General features: G+C 40.7%; 1 protein-coding gene across 9 annotated transcripts in view; it reads left to right on the top strand.

Annotated features, from left to right (window-relative positions):
* The window catches only part of LOC140483016 (lutropin-choriogonadotropic hormone receptor-like), a 240622-nt gene that overhangs the window by 115557 nt on the left and 99094 nt on the right, over window positions 1-25971 (top strand). For 8 of the 9 annotated variants that reach the window (XM_072580853.1, XM_072580854.1, XM_072580860.1 and 5 more), the window contains one exon: window positions 8961-9035. In XM_072580853.1, the coding sequence (XP_072436954.1) occupies window positions 8961-9035 (75 nt within the window). Of the gene's footprint in view, window positions 1-8960; window positions 9036-9135; window positions 9224-25971 lie in introns of all 9 variants that reach the window. The other variant, XM_072580859.1, reaches the window with a different exon arrangement.

Below are 25971 nucleotides of genomic sequence, written 5' to 3'. Positions count from 1 at the left end.
TCCCTAATCAAGCAGTGTCTTTCCAGATACTCATAAATCCTATCCCTCAGTACCCTTTCCATTACTTTGCCTACCACTGAAGTAAGACTAACTGGCCTGTAATTCCCAGGGTTATCCCGATTCCCTTTTTTGAACAGGGGCACAACATTCGCCACTCTCCAGTCCCCTGGTACCACCCCCATTGACAGTGAAGACAAAAAGATCATTGCCAAAGGTTCTGCAATTTCCTCTCTTGCTTCCCACGTAATCCTAGGATATATCCCGTCAGGCCCGGGGGACTTGTCTATCCTCATGTTTTTCAAAATGCCTAACACATCTTCCTTCCTAACAAGTATCTCCACTAGCTTACCAGTCTGTTTAAAACTCTCCTCTTCAACAATACGGTCCCTCTCATTTGTAAATACTGAAGAAAAGTACTCATTCAAGACCTCTCCTATCTCTTCCGACTCAATACACAGTCTCCCACTATTGTCCTTGATCGGACCTACCCTCGTTCTCGTCATTCTCATTTTTCTCACATACGCATAAAAGGCCTTGGGGTTATCCTTGATCCTACCCACCAAAGATTTTTCATGCCCTCTCTTAGCTCTCCTAATCCTTTTCTTCAGCTCCCTCCTGGCTATCCTGTATCCCTCCTACGCTCTGTCTGAATCTTGTTTCCTCAACCTTATGTAAGCCTCCTTCTTCCTCCTTACAAGACATTCAACCTCCCTCGTCAACCAAGGTTCCCTCACACGACCGTCTCTTTTCTGCCTGACAGGTACATACATATCGAGGACACATTGTATCTGTTCCTTGAAAAAGTTCCACATTTCAACGACATCCTTCCCTGACAGCCTATGCTCCCAATTTATGCTCCTCAGATCCTGTCTTACAGCATCGTAATTTCCCTTCCCCCAATTGTAAAATCTACCTTGTTGTGCACACCTATCTCTCTCCATAACCAAGGTGAAAGTCACAGAATTGTGGTCACCATCACCAAAATGTTCACCCACTAACAAGCCCACCACTTGTCCTGGTTCGTTACTGAGTACCAAATCCAATATGGCCTCCCCTCTGGTCGGACAATCTACATACTGAGTTAGAAAAGCTTCCTGGACACACTGCACAAACATCACCCTGTCCAATCTACTGGATCTAAAGAGCTTCCAATCAATATTTGGAAAATTGAAGTCGCCCATGACTACTACCCTGTGGCTTCTGCACCTTTCCAAAATTTGTTTCCCAATCTGTTTCTCCACATCTCTGCTGCTATTGGGGGGCCTATAGTAAACACCCAACAAGGTGACTGCTCCTTTCCTATTTCTGACTTCAGCCCATACTACCTCCAAAGGCAGATTCCCCGTGACCTGCATTTCTGCAGCCGTTATACCATTTCTAATTAGCAACACCACCCCCCTCCTTTTTTACCATCCCCCTTAATCTTACTGAAACATCTGTAACCAGGAACCTCCAAAAACCATTCCTGTCCCTCTTCTATCCACGTTTCCGTGATGGCCACAACATCATAGTCCCAAGTACCGATCCACACCTTAAGTTCACCCACCTTATTTCTGATACTCCTTGTGTTGAAGTATACACACTTGAGCCCATCTCTGTGTCGCAAGTATTCCCTGTCAGTGCTACCTTCTCCACAGCCTCCCTACAGTCTTGGACATCCTGAAAAACAGTTAACCTACTTGCTGGCCTACAAGTCCGGATCCCACCCCCCTGCCAAATTAGTTTAACTTTTGGGTTCCCACTCCTAGTTGAAAAAAAAACACAGACTGCGAAAAGAAAAGGTTAATTTAAACTGGTCTCTGCTTACCTTCCGGCTCCCCTCTTTGTACACCCGCTGTAGCACTGAGTATTAAAAATGTTACTTACCACTTATCAACCCAAATCATGATATTGCTCAGATCTGGCTGCGTTTGGACAGGGACTGCTTCAGCATCTGATGTGCTGAGTGGTAATGAATGTTGTGTAATTGTCAGTGATTATCCCCACTTCAGTCCTGATGAAGAGCTTATGCTCGAATCGTTGACTTACCTGCTCATCGGATGCTGCCTGACCAGCTGTGCTTTTCTCGCACCACATGTTTTGACTCTGAATGTGTAGAATTGGCAAGTTATGCCCTGTACAGGAAGCAGGACAAATTCTACTCAGCTAATTAACTCTCCCTGAAAGTAATTGAAAGGATCATTGATAGTGTTATCAAGCACCACCTGCAAAGGAAGAACCTACTCAGTGATGCTTAGATGGGATTCCAATAAGACCACTCAGCTACTGAAGTCATGACAACTTTAGTTCAACCAAGCTCATCAAGGTTACATTTGACCAAATATGGCATCAAGGAACCTGAGCAAAACTGAAGTCAATGGAAGATAGGGAGGGGAATCTCTGCTGGTCAGTGTCATGCCTAGTACAAAGAATGATTCTTGTTGAGAGAAGGTGAGAATCAGATATCAGGGCAGGAATCCCTCATTATAGTGCACTCAGCTCAATCAAATCTAGCTACTTCAACAATAACCTTCCCTTCACCAAAAGACCAGAAGTGGGGATAATCACTGACAATTACACAACATTCATTACCACTCAACACATCAGACCCTGAAGTAGTCCCTGTCGAAATGCAGCCAGATCTGAGTAATATCATGATTTGGGTTGATAAGTGGTGAGTAACATTTGTACTACAGATGTCAGGCAATATCCATCTCTATCAAGAGTCTAACCACTGCTTCTTGACAGTCAATAGCATTGCCATCACTGAACATCCCACAAACAGTCTTGGAACACCATTGACCAGAAATGGATCTAGACCAGCCATACAAATACTGTGACTACTGGAGCACATCTAAGGTTAAGATAAAATATCTTAACTCTCTCCTCATTGCTGATCTCCTTAAAATGCACAGATCAGGATAGTGATGGAATACTTTTCATTTGTCTGGATAAGTGCAGCTCCAACACCACAAGAAGTTTGACACCATCTACGCAGCATCCAAGGAACAGGCAAGTCGACATTTTGGGCATGAGCCCTTCTTCAGGCTCATGCCTGAAACGTCGATTCTCCTGCTCCTTGGATACTGCCTGACCTGCTGCGCTTTTCCAGCAACACATTTTCAGCTCTGATCTCCAGCATCTGCAGTCCTCATTTTCTCCCTGACACCATCCATGATAAAGCAGCCTACTGGATTAACACCCAGTCCACCACTTTCAACCCATGATCCCACATTTCTTCTGCACTGACCTGAGGTCTAAGTGAGCATTAATGTCCAAAACCAAATGTCACTACTGGGGATGGTGTCAGTACACATTGACATACACAGACCCTCAGAGCAGCTGCACTGCTATGAGGGAACATTACCTTTGACCTTCAGTCCCATTACTATTATCAGAAAGCAGCAGCAGTGTGCGCCATCTAAACAGTGCAATGCAGGAACACACTCCAACTCCTTCAACAGCATCTTCCAAATCTGTGACCTTTACCATCTACAAGATGATGGTCAGCAAATGCATGGGAACACACCACTATCTAAAATTCCCCTCCAAAATGCGCACCCTGATTTAGAACCAGATTATTGTCCACCTTACTGTCATGAGTTCAAAATCCTGGAACTCCCTTCATAAAAGCACTCCCTAAATCCCAAAGACTACAGCTGTTCAAAAAGACAACTCACTATTACCTTCACCAGAATGGGCAATAAGTGCTGGTCTTGTCAACAACACTGACATCCCATGAATAAATAAAAACACACAAGCAGGACACAGAAAACTAAACAATCTCTGAAGTAACAAACATGAGGCACCCATGCTTTAAGAAAGAAGGCAAATTTTTTGGACAGTTCTTTAAAGTCACCGTAGTCTCAGAGGACCACAGGGTTGCTGTGTCATTAGAGAGAGATGACTGGTGATTTAACCAGAGGGTCACCACACCTCAGGGATAGGGTAAGGGAGAGAAGCCTCAGCTTACACAACTGAACTCATGCTGTTGGCATCTCTGCCTAACAAATCTGGCATCCAGCCAAAATGGTAATCAGAGCAGCACTATGGTTCTCTGGAACAGTTATGAGAGCAGGTTAGAACAGAAAATGCACTTGACCAACAGGAGGCTAAACAGCTATGGTGACGAAACGTCTGAAAATGAACCTTCTAGCTCAGTGAACAAACCTCCATCCAGTGTAAAAATAGATAAGTCCACTGGGCCAAATGGGATTTACCCTAGGATTATCTGGGAAGCCAGGGAGGAGATTGCTGAGCCTTTGGCTTTGATCATTGTCCATAGGAATAGCGCCAGAGATTGGAGGATAGCAAATTATTTTTTAAAAGATTTTTATTTAAAGATTGCTTACAGTGTGGAAACAGGCCCTTCGGCCCAACAAGTCCACACCGACCCACCGAAGCACAACCCACCAAGACCCATTCCCCTACATTTACCCCTTCACCTAACACTACAGACAATTTAGCATGGCCAATTCACCTAACCTGCACATTTTTGGATTGTGGGAGAAAACCAGAGCACCCGGAGGAAACCCACGCAGACACGGGGAGAATGTGCAAACTCCACACAGAGAGTTGTCTGAGGTGGGAAATGAACATGGGTCTCCTGGCACTGTGAGGCAGCAGTGCTAACCACTGTGCCACCATACCGCCCAATGTTGTTCTCTTGTTCAAGAAGGGGAATAGGGAGAATCCTGGTAATATAGACCAGTGAGCATTACTTCAGTTGTGGGTAAGTGTTAGAAATGGTTATAAGAGATAGGATTTATAATCATCTAGAAAGATATAAGTTGATTATGGATAGCCAATATGATTTTGTGAAGGGTACGTCATGCCTCACAGACCTTATTGAATTCTGTGCGAAGGTGATCAGACAGGTGGATGAAGGTAAAGTGGTTGATGTGGTGCATATGGATTTCAGTAAGGTATTTGATAAGGTTCCCCACGGTAGACAATTGCACAAAATACGGAGGCATGGGATTGAGAGTGATTTAGGTCAGAAATTGGCTAGCTGAAAGAAGACAGAAGGTGATTGTTGATGGGAAATATTCATCCTGGAGTTCAGTTACTAGTGGTGTACTGCAAGGATCTGATTTGGGGTCACTGCTGTTCGTCATTTTTATAAATGACCTGGATGAGGGTATAGAAGGATAAGTTAGTAAATTTGCAGATGACAGTAAGGTCGGTAGAGTTCTGGATATTGCTGAGGGATGTTGTTGGTTACAGAGGGACATAGATAAGCTGTAGAGCTGGGCTGGCAAAAGATGTTTAATGTGGAAAAGTGTGAGGTGATTCACTTTGGAAGGAATAACAGGAATGCACAGTATTGGGCTAATGGTAAGATTCTTGGTAGTGCAGATGAACAGGAGATCTCTGTGTCCATGCACATGGATCCTTGAAAGTTACAACCCAGGTTGATAAAGTTGTTAAGAAGGCATACAGTGTGTTAACTTTTTTCAGAACTATGAGATCATGCTGCAGCTGTGCAAAACTCTGTTGTGGCTGCACTTGGGATATTGCATACAGTTCTGGTCACAGCATTTTAGGAAGGATGTGGGAGCTTTCGAAAGGGTTCAGAGGAGATTTACAAGGATGTTGCCTAGTCTGGAGGGAAGGTCTTATGAAGAAAGGCTGAAGGACTTGAGGCTGTTTTCGTTAGAGAGAAGAAGGTTGAGAGGTGACTTAATTGAGACATAAAAGATAATCAGAAGGTTAGATAGGGTGGACAGTGAGAGCCTTTTTCCTCAGATGGTGATGACTAGCACGATAGGACATAGCTTTAAATTGAAGGGTGATAGATGTAGGACAGACGTCAGAGGTAGTTTCTTTACTCAGAGAGCAGTAGGGTGTGGAACGTACTGCCTGCAATAGTAGTAGACTCACCCACTTTAAGGGCATTTAAATGGTCATTGGATCAACATATGGACAAGAATGGAATAGTATAGGTCAGATTTGCTTCAGATTCGTTTCACAGGTCAGTGCAACATTGAGGGCCGAAGGGCCTGCACTCCACTGTAATGTTCTATCTATCTAATGTCGTGCGCACTTTTGCTCATGATTTGTGCGCCAGTAAATCTAGATCCTTTGCAATTTATGAACTTAGAATCCCTACAGTGTGGACACAGGCCCTTTGTCCCAACAAGTCCACATCATCTCTCCGAACAGTGACCCATTCCCATACTATCCTATGTTTACCCCTGACCAATGCACTTAACCTACACATCCCTGAACTCCATTCTCACCATTTAACTAAATATCTTTATTATTCCTCCCAAAATGGACAATTTCATGTTTCCTCACATTATACTCAATTTGCCAGATTCTCCTGACTTGTTCTATATTTTGTCATCTTCTTAGGTTTTCTATACACCTTTCCTACCTGCGTGCCATCAACAAATTTGACAACTTTACATTCCATGCATTCATCTAAGTCATTTATATCAATTGTAAAATTTGAGGCTTGAGCACTGGTCCCTGCAGCACACTGATTTGATTCAGGTTGACACAATGACCAAATTTTACATGTCTTCTGGCTACTTAAGAGGAGACAATCTGTTCATGTTAACAAATCACTCACTATACCATTAATTTTCATTTTCCACAATAACCTTTAATATGGCACTACAACAAATGTTTTTTTGTAAATCTAAGTACATCCACTGTTTCCCTTTATCCACATCATATATTTCTTCCTCAAAGACTTCCAATAAATTGTTTAAACATCATTTCCCTTTGATAATTACCTTGAACTTATCTAAGTGCCTTGTTGTAACTTCTGTAAAGCATTTCCCAATTCACAGATATTAAACTAGTTGGCCTGTTTTGCTTTCTGTCTCCCTCCCTTTTTGAAAAAAGGTGTTATTTTTGCTATTTTCCAATCTAATAGTACCTGCTCAGTATCTATGGAGTTTTGTAAAATTAACATCAAGGTATCAACACCTAACTTACCACTTCTCTTCAGCCCTGAGGATTTGCCTTATCTCTACTCTTTGATTACGACATCTTCACCAATTTGATCCCTTGCCCACACTATTTAGTTTAAAATCCTCTCTAGTCTCTATTTAGGTAATTTTCAAAAACATAGGTCCCAGCACAGTTCAAGTATCCCTTGTATGGGTGCCAATGCTATTTCTCAAACGCCAATCTTTGAGCCATATGTTCACCACCCTAATCTGATTTGCCCTATGCCAATTTGCAAATTGTACAGATGGTATCGAGAGATTTTGGTCTTCAATATTCTCTTTCTTAATTTCTGCAGGTCTTCATTCTGAGCACTTCAAGCACCTTCTTGTCCTCTTGATGTAATTGGTACCTACATGGATCACAATGACTGGATCCATTCCCTTCAGTTCTGAACAGGACCCACCCAGACCCTAGCCCCAGGCAGACAATAGTTATTGGAATTCCAGGTGTTTGCTGCTGAGAATGGTGTCCATCCCTCTGCATGTACTACTCCTTAAGGCCTTGATATTCCATTTTACTCTCTCTTTTGAGCAACTTCCTGGACCATGGTGCCATTGTCAGTAAGCTCATCCACTCTGTAGGCCCTACTCATGCAAACATCTTAAAGACCCTTAAACCTGTTGGACAATTGCAAAGGCAGAGGTTCTTGTGCCCCTACTGCCTGGGCTCCCTTACTTGCCCCACTTGCAGTTTCATTCCTTTGTTCCCAAATACTGACAAGATCAAAGAGTCTATCTTAAGAGGTGGGAAAGTCTGCAGGTACAATGAATGCAGGTAGCAGTCTTTCTCCTGATATTGATAGTTCAGCCACCAGCCCAAAAGCACTGTTCAAACTTCAAGCACTTGCAGCTGACTTGGATCTTACTGCCATCCAGGAGCTCTCTCATGCTGCAGCTGGGAAACATCACTCTTCCTGCTATCATTAATGTGCTCTAATTTAGTACCTAATTATTGTATTCAATTAAGTAATTAACCTTAACCTCAGAATAAACCATTCACCAGATATGCATCAAATATTTAATATCATCTCCCATAACTAAGAAAGAACCAATTTGTGGAGGCTGAAAACGTTAGATAAATGAAGAACAAAGGAACACCTCTTTCCTGCTTCTGATTAGATTAGATTCCCTACAGTGTGGAAACAGGCCCTTCGGCCCAACAAGTCCACACTGACCCTCCAAAAAGTAACCCCACCCAGACCCATTTCCCTCTGACTAATGCACCTAACACTATGGGCAATTTAGCATGGCCAATTTACCTGACCTACACATCTTTGGAACTGTGGGAAGAAACTGGAGCACCCGAAGGAAACCCACGCAGACACAGGGAGAATGTGCAAACTCCACACAGACAGTCACCTGAGGCTGGAATCAAACCTGGGTCCCTAGCAGTGTGAGGCTGCAGTGGCTAACCATTGAGCCACCATGCTGCCCCTTCTCCCAAGCCCCTTAATCACCCAGCTCTTAGCACTCAAGTTCTTAAGTCACACCAAATTGGTTATTTGTGTTTTTAAAAATTATTTAACCTGCTTTCCTAATGAACCTTTCAGAGATGTTATTACACCCCTCTGGAGCAAATGGGACTTGAACCGAGGCTTCCCAGTCCATCAGTAGGGACACTACCACTGCAGCACAACAGCAACCCTGCTGTTTGTGTCATATGCTATGAATGCAAAAGGCCTGGCTGACCCAATACTGCAGTATCAGTTTCAGCTGCTTCCATAATTAGCTGAGTAGAACTGCTCTTCAAGAGGAAACCTTGTTAATTCCCTACTGAAGTTTGTGACCTTTAGAATTTAAATTGTAGAGATAACAGCTAAATGATAATTATGAACAGTCTTTCTTTGGAGTGCCAGAATGGATTGAAGAGCCTCCCTCTGCATTGTAATAACTGCGATTTTATGATACTGTGATGCTTATAGCTTTATGGAAAGTAAAGCCTTTAAAAAACAGTGATTGTTCCTATTTGTATTGGTTTGATTTGTAATCTCATTTTACTTCTGTTTTTGCAATTGCCAGTTGGCTACTACAGAATGATATTCTGGAGAATATTGAAGAAAATACCTTTGTCAATCTACCCAGTCTTAATGAAATGTGAGTAAATTAACTTTGCAATCTTTTGTTTGAGAAAAAGAATGTTTCTTTTTTCATTCACTGTTAATGTTTGTTCATTTGCTTATGATCTTTCAATCAGAGTCAGAAACCCTACGCAGAATTTTCTCTTCTGAGGCTGGGCATCATCGTGGGCCCAAAAGGTGGGAGGGACTTCTGTTGGGATGGAGGTGAGGAGTTTGGTGGGAAGGGTGGGTTTCCCCACACAATTACAATTTTCCCAATTCAATACATATTCATGGGTAAAATGTCAAATTTTACATACACATAATTCTGGGTGCCAACATTTGGATGCCATATTTAAAAGGCACCCGGATAGCACTGCACTCTCAGCAGCTCAGCAGAATCATTCGGCCTCTGCTCATCATCCCCATTCAGCCCAAGAGATGACAGAAACCAAGCTGTGCTTTTCCAGAGCACATGCTGTAGTGATTGTAACAAGGTCAGCTAAGTGGACCCCATAGAATATGAGTTCCCTGATTGGGGCTGTTAACTTGGTCCAGTTAGGGAGCCCTGGCTGGTACAGGTATGAACAGGAGTGCCAGACATGCTGTTCACTCTGAGAGCTGGCTCTGAGGGAACTAGACCAGTGTCAAGGACTCTCTACATGTAAATGAGGAGTGACTTGGTGACAGGATATCAGTATCTGTGGAGTAATTTCACATGCTATTTCCTAGTGAATGTTTCATGCTCCTATATGATTGAGTTAACATTGTAAGGTTGCAAACGTGCAGCACTGCAAAACTTCGGGGGAGATAGGGTGCCAGGCATCTCCCTCAGATACCTCATGGGCAAGTTATTTCTATAACCTTGTTAAACCTACCAATATAGCACTACTGGTACCATAGTGATACTGCCTTTCAAACACCTACAAACGATCACAAGTAAAACATTAAAGGAGCTCCAACATTCAGCAGCTCAAGCACCATTAAGTTTCTGATCTTTCATCACAACCAGGAGAATGTAGAGCTCTGATATCTTTTCACCAGCAGCTTGCAAGGGACAAAGGTGGTTTTTTGAGTTCAGTCTCGCTTGCTTTCCCTGGTCAGGTTTGCTGGCATCAGCCAATGTATCTGTCTTTCTTGGGTGAGCTTGTTAGCCAAGTCAGACTTCACTTCTCACACTGCAAGTGTTTTTAGAAACCACAAGCCATACTACATATGACTGGGACTTCTCAAGGGTTGATCAACGTTGAAGGGCTTCACTCTCACACTGTAAACATTTACATAAGGAAGTGACTCAGTTTTGAAGGAGGCAAGTAAGAGAAGATGCTTGTACTCACTGGAGAATCAAATACATGCATATGTGTATTCTGCTTGTGAACTGACATCTTTCAAATTATTGGCTAACAAAATTACAACCCTGAACATAATTCCACTAGGATGTGTACTGTTACTAAATGTTCATGACATGTTCGTGAATGAAATAAAAGTTTAACCCACCTGAAAAGTTCGATGAACTTACCAGCGAAAGTTTAATCACGTTAGGGAAACTTGTCTTATTGCCTGCCTCCCAGAAAATTGCACCCTCCATCTTTCATCTTGTTCAAACAAAAATGTTATGAAGGTGTAGGCATGTATTGTACCTTTAAAAGAATGTGAAAGTTGGCTTAACAAACACAGAGTGTGTGCTGAAAAAATTAAAAATGTAACATTTGGCTGTGAAACAAAGTGCTGTGCTGTTGCTATAGTGCACAACAAATTTGAATTTGGCTGATCAGTTTAAATTAGCCGCAAGATACAAAAGTCCAATCGAATTTGAATTGTACTGTCTTGGCAACATTAAACCAATGAGACAATCCAATGTTTTTGGGTATAAAAATGGGGCATTTTGAAAAGTTAGCCAGAGTGGCAAAGAGCACCAATAAATGCAGATGGCCTGCAGAACCACTCTCTGAAAGGTACCTGTTTATATAAAATCTGTGCAGCAGAAGACTGAAGAAAAGACCAATAAGAATCTACAGAGGAAGATGCAGAGGTCAATCGACACAACTGAAATTTGAAATTTGAATTTTTTTATAAAGCTTAATCAGGGGTTTTATCGGATCAGTATAGTGTTGTAGGGTGGGATGTTGATAAATTGTTAAGACAAAGGAGGTTTACAGTGTAGATAGTTGTTAATGTTCTCTTTTTTTCTTGGAGTTAAAAAAAAATTGTTTTTTTTCTTTAAATAGTGGGATTTGGTTGTTCTTTGTTTCTCATAGTTTTACAGATTATGAGCCGAGGTGAACTTTTCTGTGTGTTTGGTTTAAATTAGCAGAATGGCTTACCCTGTGTTGTAGCAAAAGCCACACACTGACCTGCTTCCAATCATTCTGATCAATTCCTCTAGTGGAGAACTTTTCAAAACATACCAATGCCTGCCGAAGTGTTTGAATGTTCCAAAGTTTCTTTGGAAAGCCAGAGGGAAGGTAAGAGAGTAGGGTCGCAAGGGTGTTAGGTGGGTAGGAGGTTTGGGTAGCATATGTGTAACAGTAGATTGGATAACAGGGGTGGGGTTAGAGTGATAAGATAGGCAGGCTCGCTGATAAGTTAAGTAGTGGCATGGCAGCTTAGTAACTGGTAGATTGGTGGATGGATCAATTGGAAGTAGGATTGCAGGTGGGTTTTTTGGCAGGTGGCAGGATGGCAGACTGGTGATGCAGGCAGGGTGGCAGATTTGTGAACTGGGTAGGTGGTTTGGAGTATGATAAGGCTAGGATAACAACTAACCAAGTCATTTTGGGCAGTTGTCATGTGAGGGTAGTTGAAGGGTCAGGTGGGGTAGTCAGGTTAGAGGGTAGTCAGGGATTCATGGTTAATTGTGGAGTCAGGGGTTAGTTGAATGTTGAGGGGTTCAAAGAGAGGAAGGGAGTCAGTATGAGGAAGACCTATCTTGCATTGGGAGAAACCTGCAGCATCTCTTTTGTATTGGCTGAGTGGTGAGATGAATTTCTCAGCAGGCAGAAGCAATTTGCCAAATGACAGGGATGATTGTTTGTTACTCACCCTATTAGTTGCACAACTCACATCATTAATATTCAGCTTTCCTTCTTCCCAAATGTGCCAATGTAGACATTGAGAATTTTTGACAAGAGTGTCAGAGCAGGTACTTGATAACCTCAGCTTATTGCTTGCTCCTAAAGGATCCCTATGTAGGACACCAGGTACTGGCAACTCAGGGCATGCTTCTGTACCCAAAGGTACATTGGTATCTGACATGTGGCAGCATTTAAGAACTCTCATGGCACATCTCCAATTCATTTACAGCTCATTACAATGCTGCATCTCAGGGTGCAATTGCAACTGTCATTGAAATGCTGCTGCAAGAACACTGTGTGCTCAGGGGCATGGACTCAGCTCATGGCCTGGACCAGGCTACCTTTCCACTTGCTGTCACAGTGCTCACTGACTCTGTGCCTTCCTGCATGCTCCCTGCATCCCTGCTTTGCATTGCCTTGACTTACCTTTTCTGCTTGCCGACCCCCCCCCCCCCCCCCCCACTTAACCAGCAATACTAGGTTCACAGTACTGCTATGCTGCTGTGCAGTTTAGCACAGGCACAAAGGAAGGAAGCTTGTTATTCATAGCAGCTGTCCTTGCAAAGGGAGATAGCCTTCACTCACAGATCTTGGCACTGTGAATCAAGGGCAGCCTCTGACAACAGTCCAAGGGTTTGGACACAGTCAATGGTGTTCAGTGTCAGGATGTTGTCCGCATAATGGGAGAATGTCAGGCAGCCCACTGTGGCTCAGTGGTTAGCACTGCTGCCTCACAATACCAGGGACCTAGGTTTGATTCCAACCTTGGGCGATTGTCTTTGTGGAGTTTGCATATTCTCCCTTTGTCTGTGTGGGTTTCCTCTGAGTGCTGCAGCTTCCTCCCACAGTCCAAAGATGTGCAGGTCAGGTGAATTGAACATTCTAAATTGCCCGTAGTGTTAGATGCATTAGTCCGAGGGAAATGGGCCTGAGTGGGTTCCTCTTCAGAAGGTTGTTGTGGACTTATTGGGCCGAAGGGGCCAGTTTCATGCTGTGGGGAATCTAATCCAAACAAAATGTGATTCTTTTTGCCTTATTATGGGCACCTTTCTTGTCCTGGAATGAAAGGGAGTCAAGTATGAAGGGAGATGATAATAGATAATACTTGGTGCAGGTAGGGCAGTGCTCTGGGTGAATGGGTAGGCAGTATAGAGGGCATGCAAAATTAGTGATGTTGGGAGCTTGTGGTGGGTAAGAGTGAGGGAGGGAAGATGGTACAGACAGTCGTGAGAATGCTAGAGCTTGAGCCTTGGTGGGAAGTGGATAAGGCAGCAGAGATAGTGTAAATGTGAGGTCTTACCGAGAAGATGGTGACTATATAATCCTATGTAAAACTATGTAATCCCTTACACTACACTGAGACCAGAAATGGGAGCACTGAGGGCAGTACTTTCGGAGATGTAAAACAGCTTCAGGCTCATATATGAAGGAGCAGTTACACTGCATCAGCCTGTGGATAACGTTCTAGTTCACGAAAGTTGGAAAAGTGGAGAAGATCAACTGACAGTCTTCCAACATTGTCTGTATTCCTCCAGACAGCTGAGAGTACACTGCCCTAAGTGTATACTTCAAACCAGCTTAGCGCGATCTGTTGTTCTGGCATCCTCTGTTGATCCTGGGAGGAGGCAACATCCCTGCTTCATGCCATCCTGTCCAGCAGGTGCTCCAGGTCCATGGCCACAAGATGGGGCAGCCAGTTTCCCTTGTGTGCCAAAACTGAGGCAAATGTCAGGACCTGTGCAGGGCAGCTCCAGTCTAATAGTGCTTATCCAGGTGTACAACAGGCTTCTAAAGATAGCACCAGCGATGTTGGTCAGTTCTGGGATATCTGGGCTCTGGAGAGTGGTTTCATGAAAGGTACTTATTAAAGTGGACGAGAATGAGATTAAAGGGAGTGTCACTGGTTTGTGATAGGTACATAATGAGACGGGTTTTGTAAGATCCAGTGAAAACTCTCACCAGGTCTGATACAGGGAAACCCTTCAAAAAACTCAATGTAACTGGCACTTCGCCAAAAAAAACTAAAAGTTGTGCACCACTTGATTTTTTTCCAAGTTCCAAAACTCTTCTGGTATTTGAGCTACGGAGCAGCACTAAACTATTCCAGTTTGGAGTTCAAAAAGGAAAACTATGTAATCCCTTACACTACACTGAGGCCAGAAGTGGGAGCGCTGGAAGCAGTACTTTCAGGAATATAAAACATCTTCAGGCTCATATACAAAGGAGCAGTTACACCCAATCAGCCTGTGGATAGCATTCAAGTATTCAAGTGTATGAAAGAGGAACATGGCCAGGGTATCAGGGATATGCTAAGGGCACTACAGAATTCAAGAATGCACACTAAAGGTGAAATATTAATTCTCTAGAATGATTATATTTCTTGGACACGTAATCCAAGAACAAGGCATTATGGTGCATTCAAGGAATTGAAAGGCCACCAGACCTTTACTGGCACTGATGTGCATAAACGATGTACAATAATTCTTGGACATTGTGAATTAAATGGGAAAGTTTATCTGCAACTTAGCCAGTCTTATTCAACCACTAACAAGGTTTTTGAAGGAAGCCCAGCAATGGTCATAGATTTAGGAACAGACGGCAGCTGAGAAGCAGAAGTTACTTTCAACCAATGTCCTGGCACATTGCATTCATGTTTTGTTCACTATTATAGCTGTAAATGCATCCTCTATGTGTTTAGCAGCACATGAATGAAAATGAATTGAATACAAAAATGTGTCTATTTTATACCAAAAGCTTTAACAGAGGCTGAACAGAGATATCCAACCATAGAAAGGTCAATGGTAATATTTCATGATGATGATAAAGGTTGGCAAACTCTTTCACAGAATTGAAATTCTAGGAATCAAGATAGATCATAAGTTTTTTGTAATATTACTGGAATTAAAATAAATCTCAGAAATGCCTGAATGAATACAAAAATTCAGGCTTAGACAAATGAAATATAACAATATCATTGTTTATGTTTCTAAGCAAGGCACAAGTAATGTCCAATACATTCTCAAGTACAATAATAGATCAAGCAGTAAAAGAGGATTTTATTCTTGAGGAAAACATGATGTTTTATTCCATGTTGATAATTAACACACTGGCAACTGAGGGAGAAATTTGTGCAGCTCAAAATCTAATCAGGAATGAGCAGAGGTCAAACAACTGTGTGTGCAAGGGTGGTTGAAGTATAGTCCAGTTGGCAGTGCGCTGAAAAAGACATCATGAGCAGAAACAACAGTTGCCAACATTGGAAGTTTTATTGGTTTTTGGCCATGGAATATTTATACCAAAGTCAATGTGAAGAAACATTCTCCAGAAACAGAAACTCTTTAGAGAATATCTAGATATAATGGAGCACAGAGCAATAACACAACCAGCAATTTACTGACTAGGCATTTCAAAGATGTACGGGATTACATTTCAACATGCATGCCATATACAGTATAGAGCTAATTATTTTATCAAGATTTTTGAACAAGCCATGAGAAAGGCTAACAGATTTGTTTGATTTCAAGAGGAAGGTGCATTAGTAAGTTGCATAATTGAATTAAAAAATCATCTTGTAACCACAGCTGACTCAGTTGAAATGAATCCTAGTAATATGCAGTTTCGCAGGTTAAGTATCGAACAATGGACCTCAATTTGTGAATGAGGATTTCAGGAAAGTCATGATGGAAATAGATATCAGCAGAGATGCAGAGGGGACAGTCAAAACCATGGAGTTACAGATTCCAGACTGAGAACTAGCTCTACTTCATTACAGAGAAATATCATTGAATATTGGATACTCACCAGAGAAATTATTAATTGGAATGCATAAAAAAAATGGATGTCCCATTTTGGTCTGGAACCTCAAGCTAAACATAACCTCTGAAGACCATAAGAAGGTAGAACAAATGGAGAAACAGCATTGCAGAGGGGGTACAACTCTAGACATAGAGTTGACAACCCAAAAGCCACATCAGAAATTTTGGTTAAGGGGCAAGAAGGTAGAAGCCACCGTCATTAGAGAAACCGATAAATGAAAATTGTATATTGTTAGAGTGGCTAGAGGAAAATTCAGGAGAAACAGGAGTGTATGATTTTTCTCAAGGCAAGGAGTAAGACCATAAGATCATAAGACCATCAGACATGAGAGCAGAAATTAGGCCATTCAGCCCATCAAGTCTGCTTTGCTATTCAATCATGGCTGATAAATTTCTCAACCCCATTCTCCTGCTTTCTCCCCATAACCCTTGATCCCCTTGACAATTAAGAAGCTATCTATCTCTGTCTTAAATATACTCAATGACCTAGCATCCATTGACTTCTATGGCAATGAATTCCATAGATTTACCACTCCCGGTCTGAAGAAATTTCTCCTTTTCTCCATTCTAAAAGGTCTTCCCTTTACTCTAAGGCTGTGCCCTGGAGTCCGAGTTTCTCCTACCAATGGAAACATCTTCCTAACATCCACTCTGTCAAGGCCATTCAGTATTCTGTAATTTTCAGTTCGATTCCCCCCCTCATGCTTCTAAACTCCAATGAGTATAGACCCAGAGTCTGCAAACGTTTGTCATATGTTAAGCTCTTCATTCCTGGAACCATTCTTGTGAACTTCCTCTGAACACATTCCAGGGCCAGTACATCCTGCCTGAGATACAGCCCAAAACTGTGTGATTATCATAGGATATGGGATGGATATACCTAAACTACATCAGGTAGAGCACCATGTTAAACAACACTTACAGAAATAATCACCTCCATGTTGAAATCAAATGACCAAGTCAGGATTTCTAGTCTGAGTTCTAGATAGCCTTGACCAATGAAATTAGGATGTTGAGATGGAAGAAGGTGATAATAATATTGTTCATGGTGATGTAAATGATTACAAAGAATTTTTAAGTTGAATAAAAATAATGTAAACCAAGTAGAAAAAAACTTTGAAGGGGGTGGTAGTGTAATTATACAAATGAGTGATGATGTAACTGATGATATGACTCTAGAATCAGTAAGAGGGTTTGAGAGAAGGCATCAAACAAGAAAAAGCATGTAAAGAGAAGGGTATATTGCACAAGGGAACTGAAGTTGATCACTTGCAATGTGGAGATGTAAATAAAGCAGTGTGACAATACGTCAGGAGTAGAAATGTTTTTTTGTAAAGATAAGGAGCAAACAGCCTCAGAAGGAGCATGTATAGACATCCAAAGCCTGCGTTACTAAGGACCGTTATTTAATTGTGCTGGTGACAGTAATAATGTAAATCACATGATAATGCAACTTTCAACCTTCCCACTATTTATCGTGAGTGATTTCTTTGTCTTTGTTTTTATGTTTCAAGTGCTTCCTGCCTTAAAGACATTCCAGTTCTCTTTATCTTGATTTTCATTAACCTCTACTGTGCTGTTCATAATATTTAATGTCTGTTCAAAAAGCTTATGGTATAAGTTCCACTGTCTACCTTGGGAGTTGCTAATATTCATCCTTTGATAACAACATAGTCACATTCCATCCATCCCTTTTCTTGAATCCCCTTTTTACACAAGTCACAAGGCAGTGAATATATCCTGTCTACTATTCTCAGTGTGCTGAGGGCCCATGTAGTACCATTTGCTTGGTTGAAATTAGTTCAGTATAGAATGGGGATCAGTCCTGAAACTGTTGCTGCATGTGGTTTATAAGGACCATATACAAAAAATACCAACACATCCATGTCTAACCTCTGCACAGATTGTGAGAATAAGAGCAAGGAAACTGGAAGTTCTGGACTTCAACCATTTTGGTGACTCTGGTATTTGCCTTTCTTGCCTTTTGCCAGATTGATGTTTGACTTTGCAAAAGCAAGTTTTTTTTTTGTGTGGATAACTGTTGTTTTAGCAAAATAGGCTACAGCACATAGAACCTGCTTTGTAAGTTTCAGGTCCGCATCTTACATTGTCAAGTGAATGATGTCAGTTGCAGGATGTTTGTTGTGGTTATAACATAAATTGTAACAGGCTTTTGTGGCATAGTGGTGATGTCCCTACCTCTGACCCAGGAGAATGACATTCAGGTCCTACCTGTTCTAGAGATGTGCCATAACAGCTCTAAACCGGTTGATTAGAAAATATCAAAATAAATTTTAACCTACAGATTTTGAGTTCTCTAAATAAGTCTAAATTTTCACATTCAATGACAATTTCAGTCATATTTGTTTAGTTTTAGAAGATAATTTGCTGTATATTACCCTACAGTGTATTGAAGAATCTGTTTTCTGTATCTACAAATGTTTGTTCCTCCTGTATGTGTTGTTTTGTATTTTTGAGTGGCATTTTTACATGACGTATACTTTGAACCCCAAATCATGGAATTTTATGTTTTGCTTGAGTATTTTTGCATAATACTCACACATTAATGCAACTGCCATGAGTCATTTTTTTTCCCCATGAGTTCCAATTTTCTCTGCCATTCTCCCATTAAGCCATAGGATCAGACAGCACGGAAACAGCAGTCCATGCCCACCAAAAACAAACTGGTCCCATTTGCCTGCATTTTTAGATTTTCGATTTACATTTAAGCTTTATTGCTACATTTAACGCATATCCCTCCAAATCTTTCCTATTTGTGAACTTACTCAAATGTCTTTAAAATGTTATGATTGTGCCTCTATCTACCACTTTCTCTGGCAGCTTATTCTACATGCAAACCACTCTCTGTGTAAAAAAAATTTGCCCCTCATGTCCTTTTTAAATCATTCTCCTCTCACTTTAAATATATGCACCCTAGTTTTAAACTTCCACGCCTTCAGGAAAAGACCTTTGTCATTCACCTTATGTATGTCCCACATAATGTTATAAACCTCAGTAACTTCAGCCGTCAACCTCCTATGCTCCAGTGAAAAAATAAGATTGTCACTTTTTTAAAAGTTACTACAACTAGATTTTACAAGGAAATATGAAGAGAAAATTTACAATGATGAACCACGCATGGACTTTATTTCTTTGAGAATATGCAGAAAGGATACAGAGGAAGTAAGCTTCAGATGATCAAATATAATCTGGAATCTGTTGAAAAGTACCCATTCATTTATTAAATGATTCAACTATTTGACTCTCTTATGACAGAAGCAATCCAAAAAACAGTTTTTTTCTTCATGAATGATACATACCTTCACTACAGTTTTGTTTTGAAGTAATGTTTACTGACTTTTCTGAACATCTTGGAAGTTTCCAAAGTTGTAGCAATGGCATTGTTTTAACTGAAAACCAACCTGATCATATCTATTAAAGATACCCAAACAGGCTCAAAATTATTTATACACAGAAATATTTGGAATCATAGGCAGAAACACTGAGCAAACAATATACTCGACTTTGACATTGATCAAAAAGTGAATTGAATATTTCACAACATCACAAGCAAAATGATAAACAGCTGTGAGAGGTTAGGGAGGAGTTTCTGATTTGGGTGAAATGTGATTTTTCAGGAAAATAATTTGCCTAAAATAACATACCTTGATGAGCATAAAAATGGATACTGCACAGTTTGAGTAATAAATTAATGTTACAGTAAACGTTGATTTTAAGCACAATATCAATTCACTACCTGTGATAAACACACATTTAAATAATCTAAAATGACCTTTAAAAGGTGCAGCAAACCATTTCCTAGTATATAGTTAACAAATTCTTAGTAAAGTTTTTAAAATATGCTTACTTGTGTCCTTGCACACAAGAGATTGCACCTATTCATTTGTTTTCTTCATTCTTTTATGGAATGTGGGCATCTCTGGCAAGGCCTGCATTTACTGTCTATTCCTAATTGCCCTTGAACTAATTGGCCTGCAAGGCAATTTCTAAGGACAGTAAAAAGATAACTGTATCATGGAGTCTGGGGTAACATCTTGGCCAGACTAGGTAAAATGTCAGTTTTCCTTCCCCAAAGAATATTAATGAACCAGATGGATTCTATACTCTTCTCAATGGCCTGCAAACAAGTACAGTTAGCAGGAAATACCAGTTATGATCCGTTTGTCCTAGGAGCGTAACCAATTTCTGTGGACAAACCCTGCTTTCAGCACAAAAATTTTAAAAGCTAAGGCAACAAAGTCGGGCTGTGCAGACTGCAGTTCATGTATAAAATTCAGCAATCCCTTGTGCCAGCAGCACTGAGGTTGACTAATTACAATGCAAAAAGAGGAGACAAAATCCAGGCCAATAGACTGACTTTCCTTTGGTTGTCTGGTTCACATTTGCCTGAAGAATGTTGGTTAAATCTTGCTCATCCATGTATGTCTATGGTTCGAATGAATGGTTCTGATTGTAAACTGAGGAAATGTTCTTATTTAGAAAATGTCACTTATCTATGTTTATTTATTTTTAAATAGTTTGTTACAGTAATTTCTTTCAAATTTCTTAAAGTTTACACAAATACCTTAAAAACTCAAATTGAACAAATACAAAACTTTGACAGAATTTTTATGTAATCTCTCTCTGAGGAAACTGATAGGATCCACGAGTGGTAACACAAGCCACAGTGTAAGTCCATTGCTGCCCACCATCCTATAGATTGACAAGAGCAAAAGATAAGGCTGAAACATTTGCAGCCAACTTCAGCAAAAAGTACCAAATACATAATATATCCCAGCCTCCTCCAGAGGTCCCGAGCAGCACAGGTGCAAGTCTTCAGCTAATTCGGATCATGTGAACTGCATGTGAATGTTGGAGGCAATAGATACGGGAAAAACTATGGGCCCTGATCAGATTTTGACAACAGCACTGAAGGCTTGTCCTCCAGAACTTGCTACAGCCCCAGCCAAGGTGACCCAGTACAGGTGTAACACTTCCATCTACTTAATAATCTGGAAGTTTTCCAGGTATATCCAGTACAGAAAAAAAAAGCAGGGCAAATCTAATCCAGCTAATCACCTTCGTCTCAGTCTACCCTCGATCATCAGTAAAATGATGGAAGGTTTGCGATTTTGGAGAAGATTTGGGAATCAAGTTGTAAGTTTGCTCACTGAGCAGCTTAGCGAGCAACCTTACAACCTGATGCAGGGTATTCATGGTACCATAAAGCAGCACCTGCTCAGTAATAACCTGCTCAATGATGCCTAGTTTGGGTCTGCCAGGGCTACTCAGCTCCTGACCTCATTACAGCCTTGGTTCTAACATAGGCAAAAGAGCTGAATTCCAGAGTGGAGCTGAGAGGGACAGCCCTTGACATCAAGGCCACATCTGACTGAACTCACATCCTGATGTTCTAAAACCTGTCCACCATCTACACTGCACAAGTCAGGAGTGTAATGAAATACACTCCACTTACCTGGATAGGTGCAGCTGCAAAAACATTTAAGAATCTTGATACCATCCAGGAGAAAATAGTCTGATTGAATGGCATCATATCCACATTCACTCCACCACCAATGTTCTGTAGCAGCAGTGTGATCCATCTACAAAATTCACTGCAGAAATTCACTAAGGCTTCTTGGACAGCAGTCTTCAATCCCATGATCACTTCCACCTTGAAGAAGCAGATATGTGGGAAGAGCACTACTGACAATTTCCCTACAAGACGCACCACCCTGGTTTGGACATACTTTGCTATTCCTTCAGTGTCTTTGCATCAAAATCCTGGAATTCCTTTCCTCGTGGCATTGTGGATGTACCTACAGCACACATTGATGCAGGGGATCACAAAGGCAGCTTACCACCGTCTTCTCAAGGGCAACTAGGGATAGGCAAAAATGTCTCGCCCTGATAGCAGTGCCCACTTCTCACAAGTGCATAAAAAATATTAGGGTAAAAATCTCCCATTAACTGTGCCTTACCAGGTCCATTCTAGCTTGTATTCTAGTCTGTACTGATGAAATGCTTTGAAACTCTGTGATGTATTACATGTCTATCCACTGGTGGCTTTGAAGGTGTGGAACATTTACACCTGCTAACTACATCACAGCAAATCAGTGGGGGATAGGAGAACTGTTCAGCAGCCCACCCACCATTGGGCCTGTTGAAGCTGGTGAGCAATAAATTCTCAGATAAGGACCTCATCCCACTGCAGCAAGGGGAGATCCATATCAGTTGGAAATCCCAGCAACTTTAGCTTCCTGGGTTGGTATGGAGTAAGTTGTAGGGAAACACTGTTTGCATGCCCCTTAGTCATTCCCTGTCGCCTTTAATTATTTACTGCCCAGTCGGATGCTGAGATGAGACTTTCTCTGGAGGGAGAAATTCCCACCTCTAACCAACTAACACTACACTCAGCAATGTTTGTGAACGTTTATAAGCACAAGATTGCAAACAGATTTTGTGTTTGTACATATAGAGCTTGGTACTTATGACCTGAAGACAAATACTATAATGATTTTTCTTGAATGTTATCAATAAGTGCACTGCTTGAGACTGTGATAATGGATGACATGCTTTGATATGTACAGCATGATACTTTCCACAATACCTGAGATATAGATCTTCAGAATTGGCCAAACATTGTAACATTGATTTTTATATTAATGATACTAAAACGTTTGTCTCAGCTTAGCAAGGCCACAAAAACGCAAGCCAAGCACTGAGACCTTGTTGGCTTAATTGAATTGGAAAGTAAGCCAAACTGCATCGAGCTTTGATTAGACCACACTTAGAATGTTGTGTGCAATTTCTGGTCGCCATTTTATAAAATGAATGCAGACTTACAGGAATGATTTGAAAAGTGTGTGCACAAATGTATCAAAAAAATGACATACCAGATGAGTATGTTTCTCCTGAAAAAGTAAAGCTGAGGGGTGACATAATAGATGTGTCTTAAATACTGAAAGAATTTAGGAGAGTGGATATTGAAAGAATGTTTCCCCTTGTGAGGAAGAGTATAGATGCAGGCCATCAATATTAAATAATTGGATGCAGTAGGGTTAGGGAATTCAAAAGAAAACATTCTTACCAAAGAGGGTGAAGTGAATAGTGTGGATGCATTTATGAGTAAGCTAGATATTGATATGAGTGGGGAGGGAACAGAGGGGCACAGTGCTAGATTTAGATGAGGAAAGTTGGTGAGGTACAAATTCTGAGCATCACTGAGATACTGAAACATTTAAGAGGTTGTTGTTGCATTGTTTGAAAGGTGTGATTTCTAATATTCAGCTTCAGATGCAGCGATTCTACTTGTTGTTCCTAATTTTCATTTTAAAATTCATATTCTGTTGAATAAGTTTGTGAAATTGCTGGGCAATACCCTGATGTGGGTTTTGACTAACTTACTTGAAGACCTGTATATTGTTCTAACACAGATATCAGCCCATGCTGAAATAATGCGGTGTAACACTCAGTGAGTTACACATTGTCAAAACCACTATCTTTCAGAAAAGTCGTTAAGCTGATCATCCCTAAATCCACGGAGGCTGGCATCCCATCACTAAGTTACCCTTTATTTACACATACATTATACTTGACACTGATCCAGTTCCCTCAGAATCAGCTCTCAGAGTGAACAGAGCTTCTGACACTCCTGTTTATATCTGTCAGTCAGGATTCCCTGATTGGACCAGGTTAATAGCCTCAATCAGGGAACTCTTATTCAAAAGATCTATCTGGCAGACCTCATTATAATCAATACAACATTTCAGCTGCATTTGCCCTGTCAGGTTAATGTAAGAGATTCTATGCTTTATTTTGAAGAAGAGCGGGGGATTATCTCATGCCCCACACTCTCCCCAATCAGTATCACTAAACTGGCCATGATTAGATTAGATTACTTACAGTGTGGAAACAGGCCCTTCGGCCCAACAAGTCCACACCAACCCTCCAAAGAGCAACCCACCCAATTTGAGTTTATTGTGCAGCGGTCATCTGCCAAGTTTCCCAACAATGACTTCACTTCAACCATAAAATTATAGAATCCCTACAGATGGAAACAAGCCCTTCACCCCACACCGATCCTCTGAAGAGTATCCCACCCAAACCCATTCCTCTACATTTACCCCAACTCTTGCACCTAACTTACATATCCCTGAGCACTATGGGCAATTCACCTAACCTGCACATCTTTGTATTGTGGGAGGAAATCGGAGCATCCGGAGGAAACCCACACAGACATGGGGAGAATGTGCAAACTCCACACAGACAGTTGCCTGAGGCTGGAATCGAACCCGGTTCCCTAGTGCTGTGAGGCAGCAATGCTAATCACTGAGCCACCATGTCACATTTACATTTGTTAACATTTTGTGCAGCATACCATCTCTATGTTTCTCATAGTCTCAATTGCCTATAAAGTGTTTTGATACCTCCTGAGGTTGTGAGTGGTTCTGTATAAATGCAACAGGAAGCAACATTTATAAGAAGTTGATTTTCCTGTGGCTGAGAATTGAAATTATTTCTGTGTTTTATAAGTCATTTTAACCATCCGCAAGGACAGATGGTAACTGCTTCCTAGTTAATGCTCCTTTCCTCACCATGATCCAACACTACTCTTAACCAGCATGAATCAAAATATATCTCAAAGCAGGAATGAGCATACGTTATCAACCTCAGAGAACTGTTGTGTTACTGATCTTAGCCAATTTTAAAAAGGCCTTTTACACAAATTTTGAAATGCAGAGGGTTATTTCTTTGTACTGAAACTCTGAATGCCAACGACTATGCTTTTTGAGAGTGATCTTCTTATTTATCCTTATGTTGTGTGATCCAATGTGATGGATTGTCACTGGATCTCTTCCAGACACCTTCAGTACCTCTTTGAATCCTTCTTCAAAGTATGCCAATCCAGTTCCAAAAATCTTGTTTAAAATCTGCAGGAATTGTTCCTTATTACTACGAACGTATGCTCATTCCTGCTTTGAGATATATTTTGATTCATGCTGGTTTAGAGTAGTGTTGGATCATGGTGAGGAAAGGAGCATTAATGGCTCATACGATTTAGGGGGAGGGGAAAGTAAACATACTTTATGTTGTGACGATGGTCCCTATTAAAAACCATTTGTTTTCCTCTCAGAGGTGATTTCTAATAAAGCCCTTGATGCCAGTCACTCACCAGGTGATCAAATTGCATAGGAGATTAACTGCACAAAATTAATAACATGAATGAGCAGATGTATATGTGATTTTGTTTCAAGCAGGGTTTTAGCTTTTAGAATGATCTTGCTGCAAGAAACATTTCTTTTTAGCTGGATTTAGTTGAATTTCTATGCATTGGCTAAAACAATTAAACTTTTGTTAACTGAAGGACTTCTGACAGTGAGTTGAACTTCTTCATAGCCAAGCTGGGAAGAGAGTGATAAAGAATTTTAGCTGCAAATCTTCATTGTAAAAGAATATTACAATCAAAGCAATTTTTACAGAACATGTCTATGATTCAGACTTTATCAACACTTGTAGTAAATATGGAATCTATAGCTATGGGGCACATCGAGGTTTGAAGGAACAATCTTACTCAGCAGTAAGTGAGCTAAGTAATCATCACCATTTTACAAATATTTGAAACAGTGCTTAAATGATTATTTTTCTAATTTCTGATAGATATATGACTTGGAATTATTAGGAGTGTAAGCCAAATGGCTGGAAATAATATGTTTGGTTTAGACTATAAATAATTCCATTCTTTGTGCTTTTAAAATCTTTAACCTAAGTGACTATTTAAGAAAGAAAATAGCTATTCGTAGGCAATTTAATTTTTTTTTTTCTTTCAAACCATGAACGTGTACTCTTATTATTTTAATAAACATCTGGATTTTAGTAAATATCTGGATCTTCAGATTCCAGAAAAAAATTGAACATGCTACTAGTTGTTGCTGAAATCATAACAGCTGGATGTTGTGGCAGAATTATAAACTCACAGATCATGAGATTTGTGCAAGGATACTGACTGAAGTTAAAGTAACATGAATAAAAGCTGACTTTTATGAGATGAGGTGAACAGCAGAATGCTTTATCAATTGTTGAA

Source organism: Chiloscyllium punctatum, chromosome 11, assembly GCF_047496795.1.
Source record: "Chiloscyllium punctatum isolate Juve2018m chromosome 11, sChiPun1.3, whole genome shotgun sequence".
NCBI classification, from domain to species: Eukaryota; Metazoa; Chordata; class Chondrichthyes; order Orectolobiformes; family Hemiscylliidae; genus Chiloscyllium; species Chiloscyllium punctatum.
This window is presented reverse-complemented; position numbering and strand designations above follow the sequence as displayed.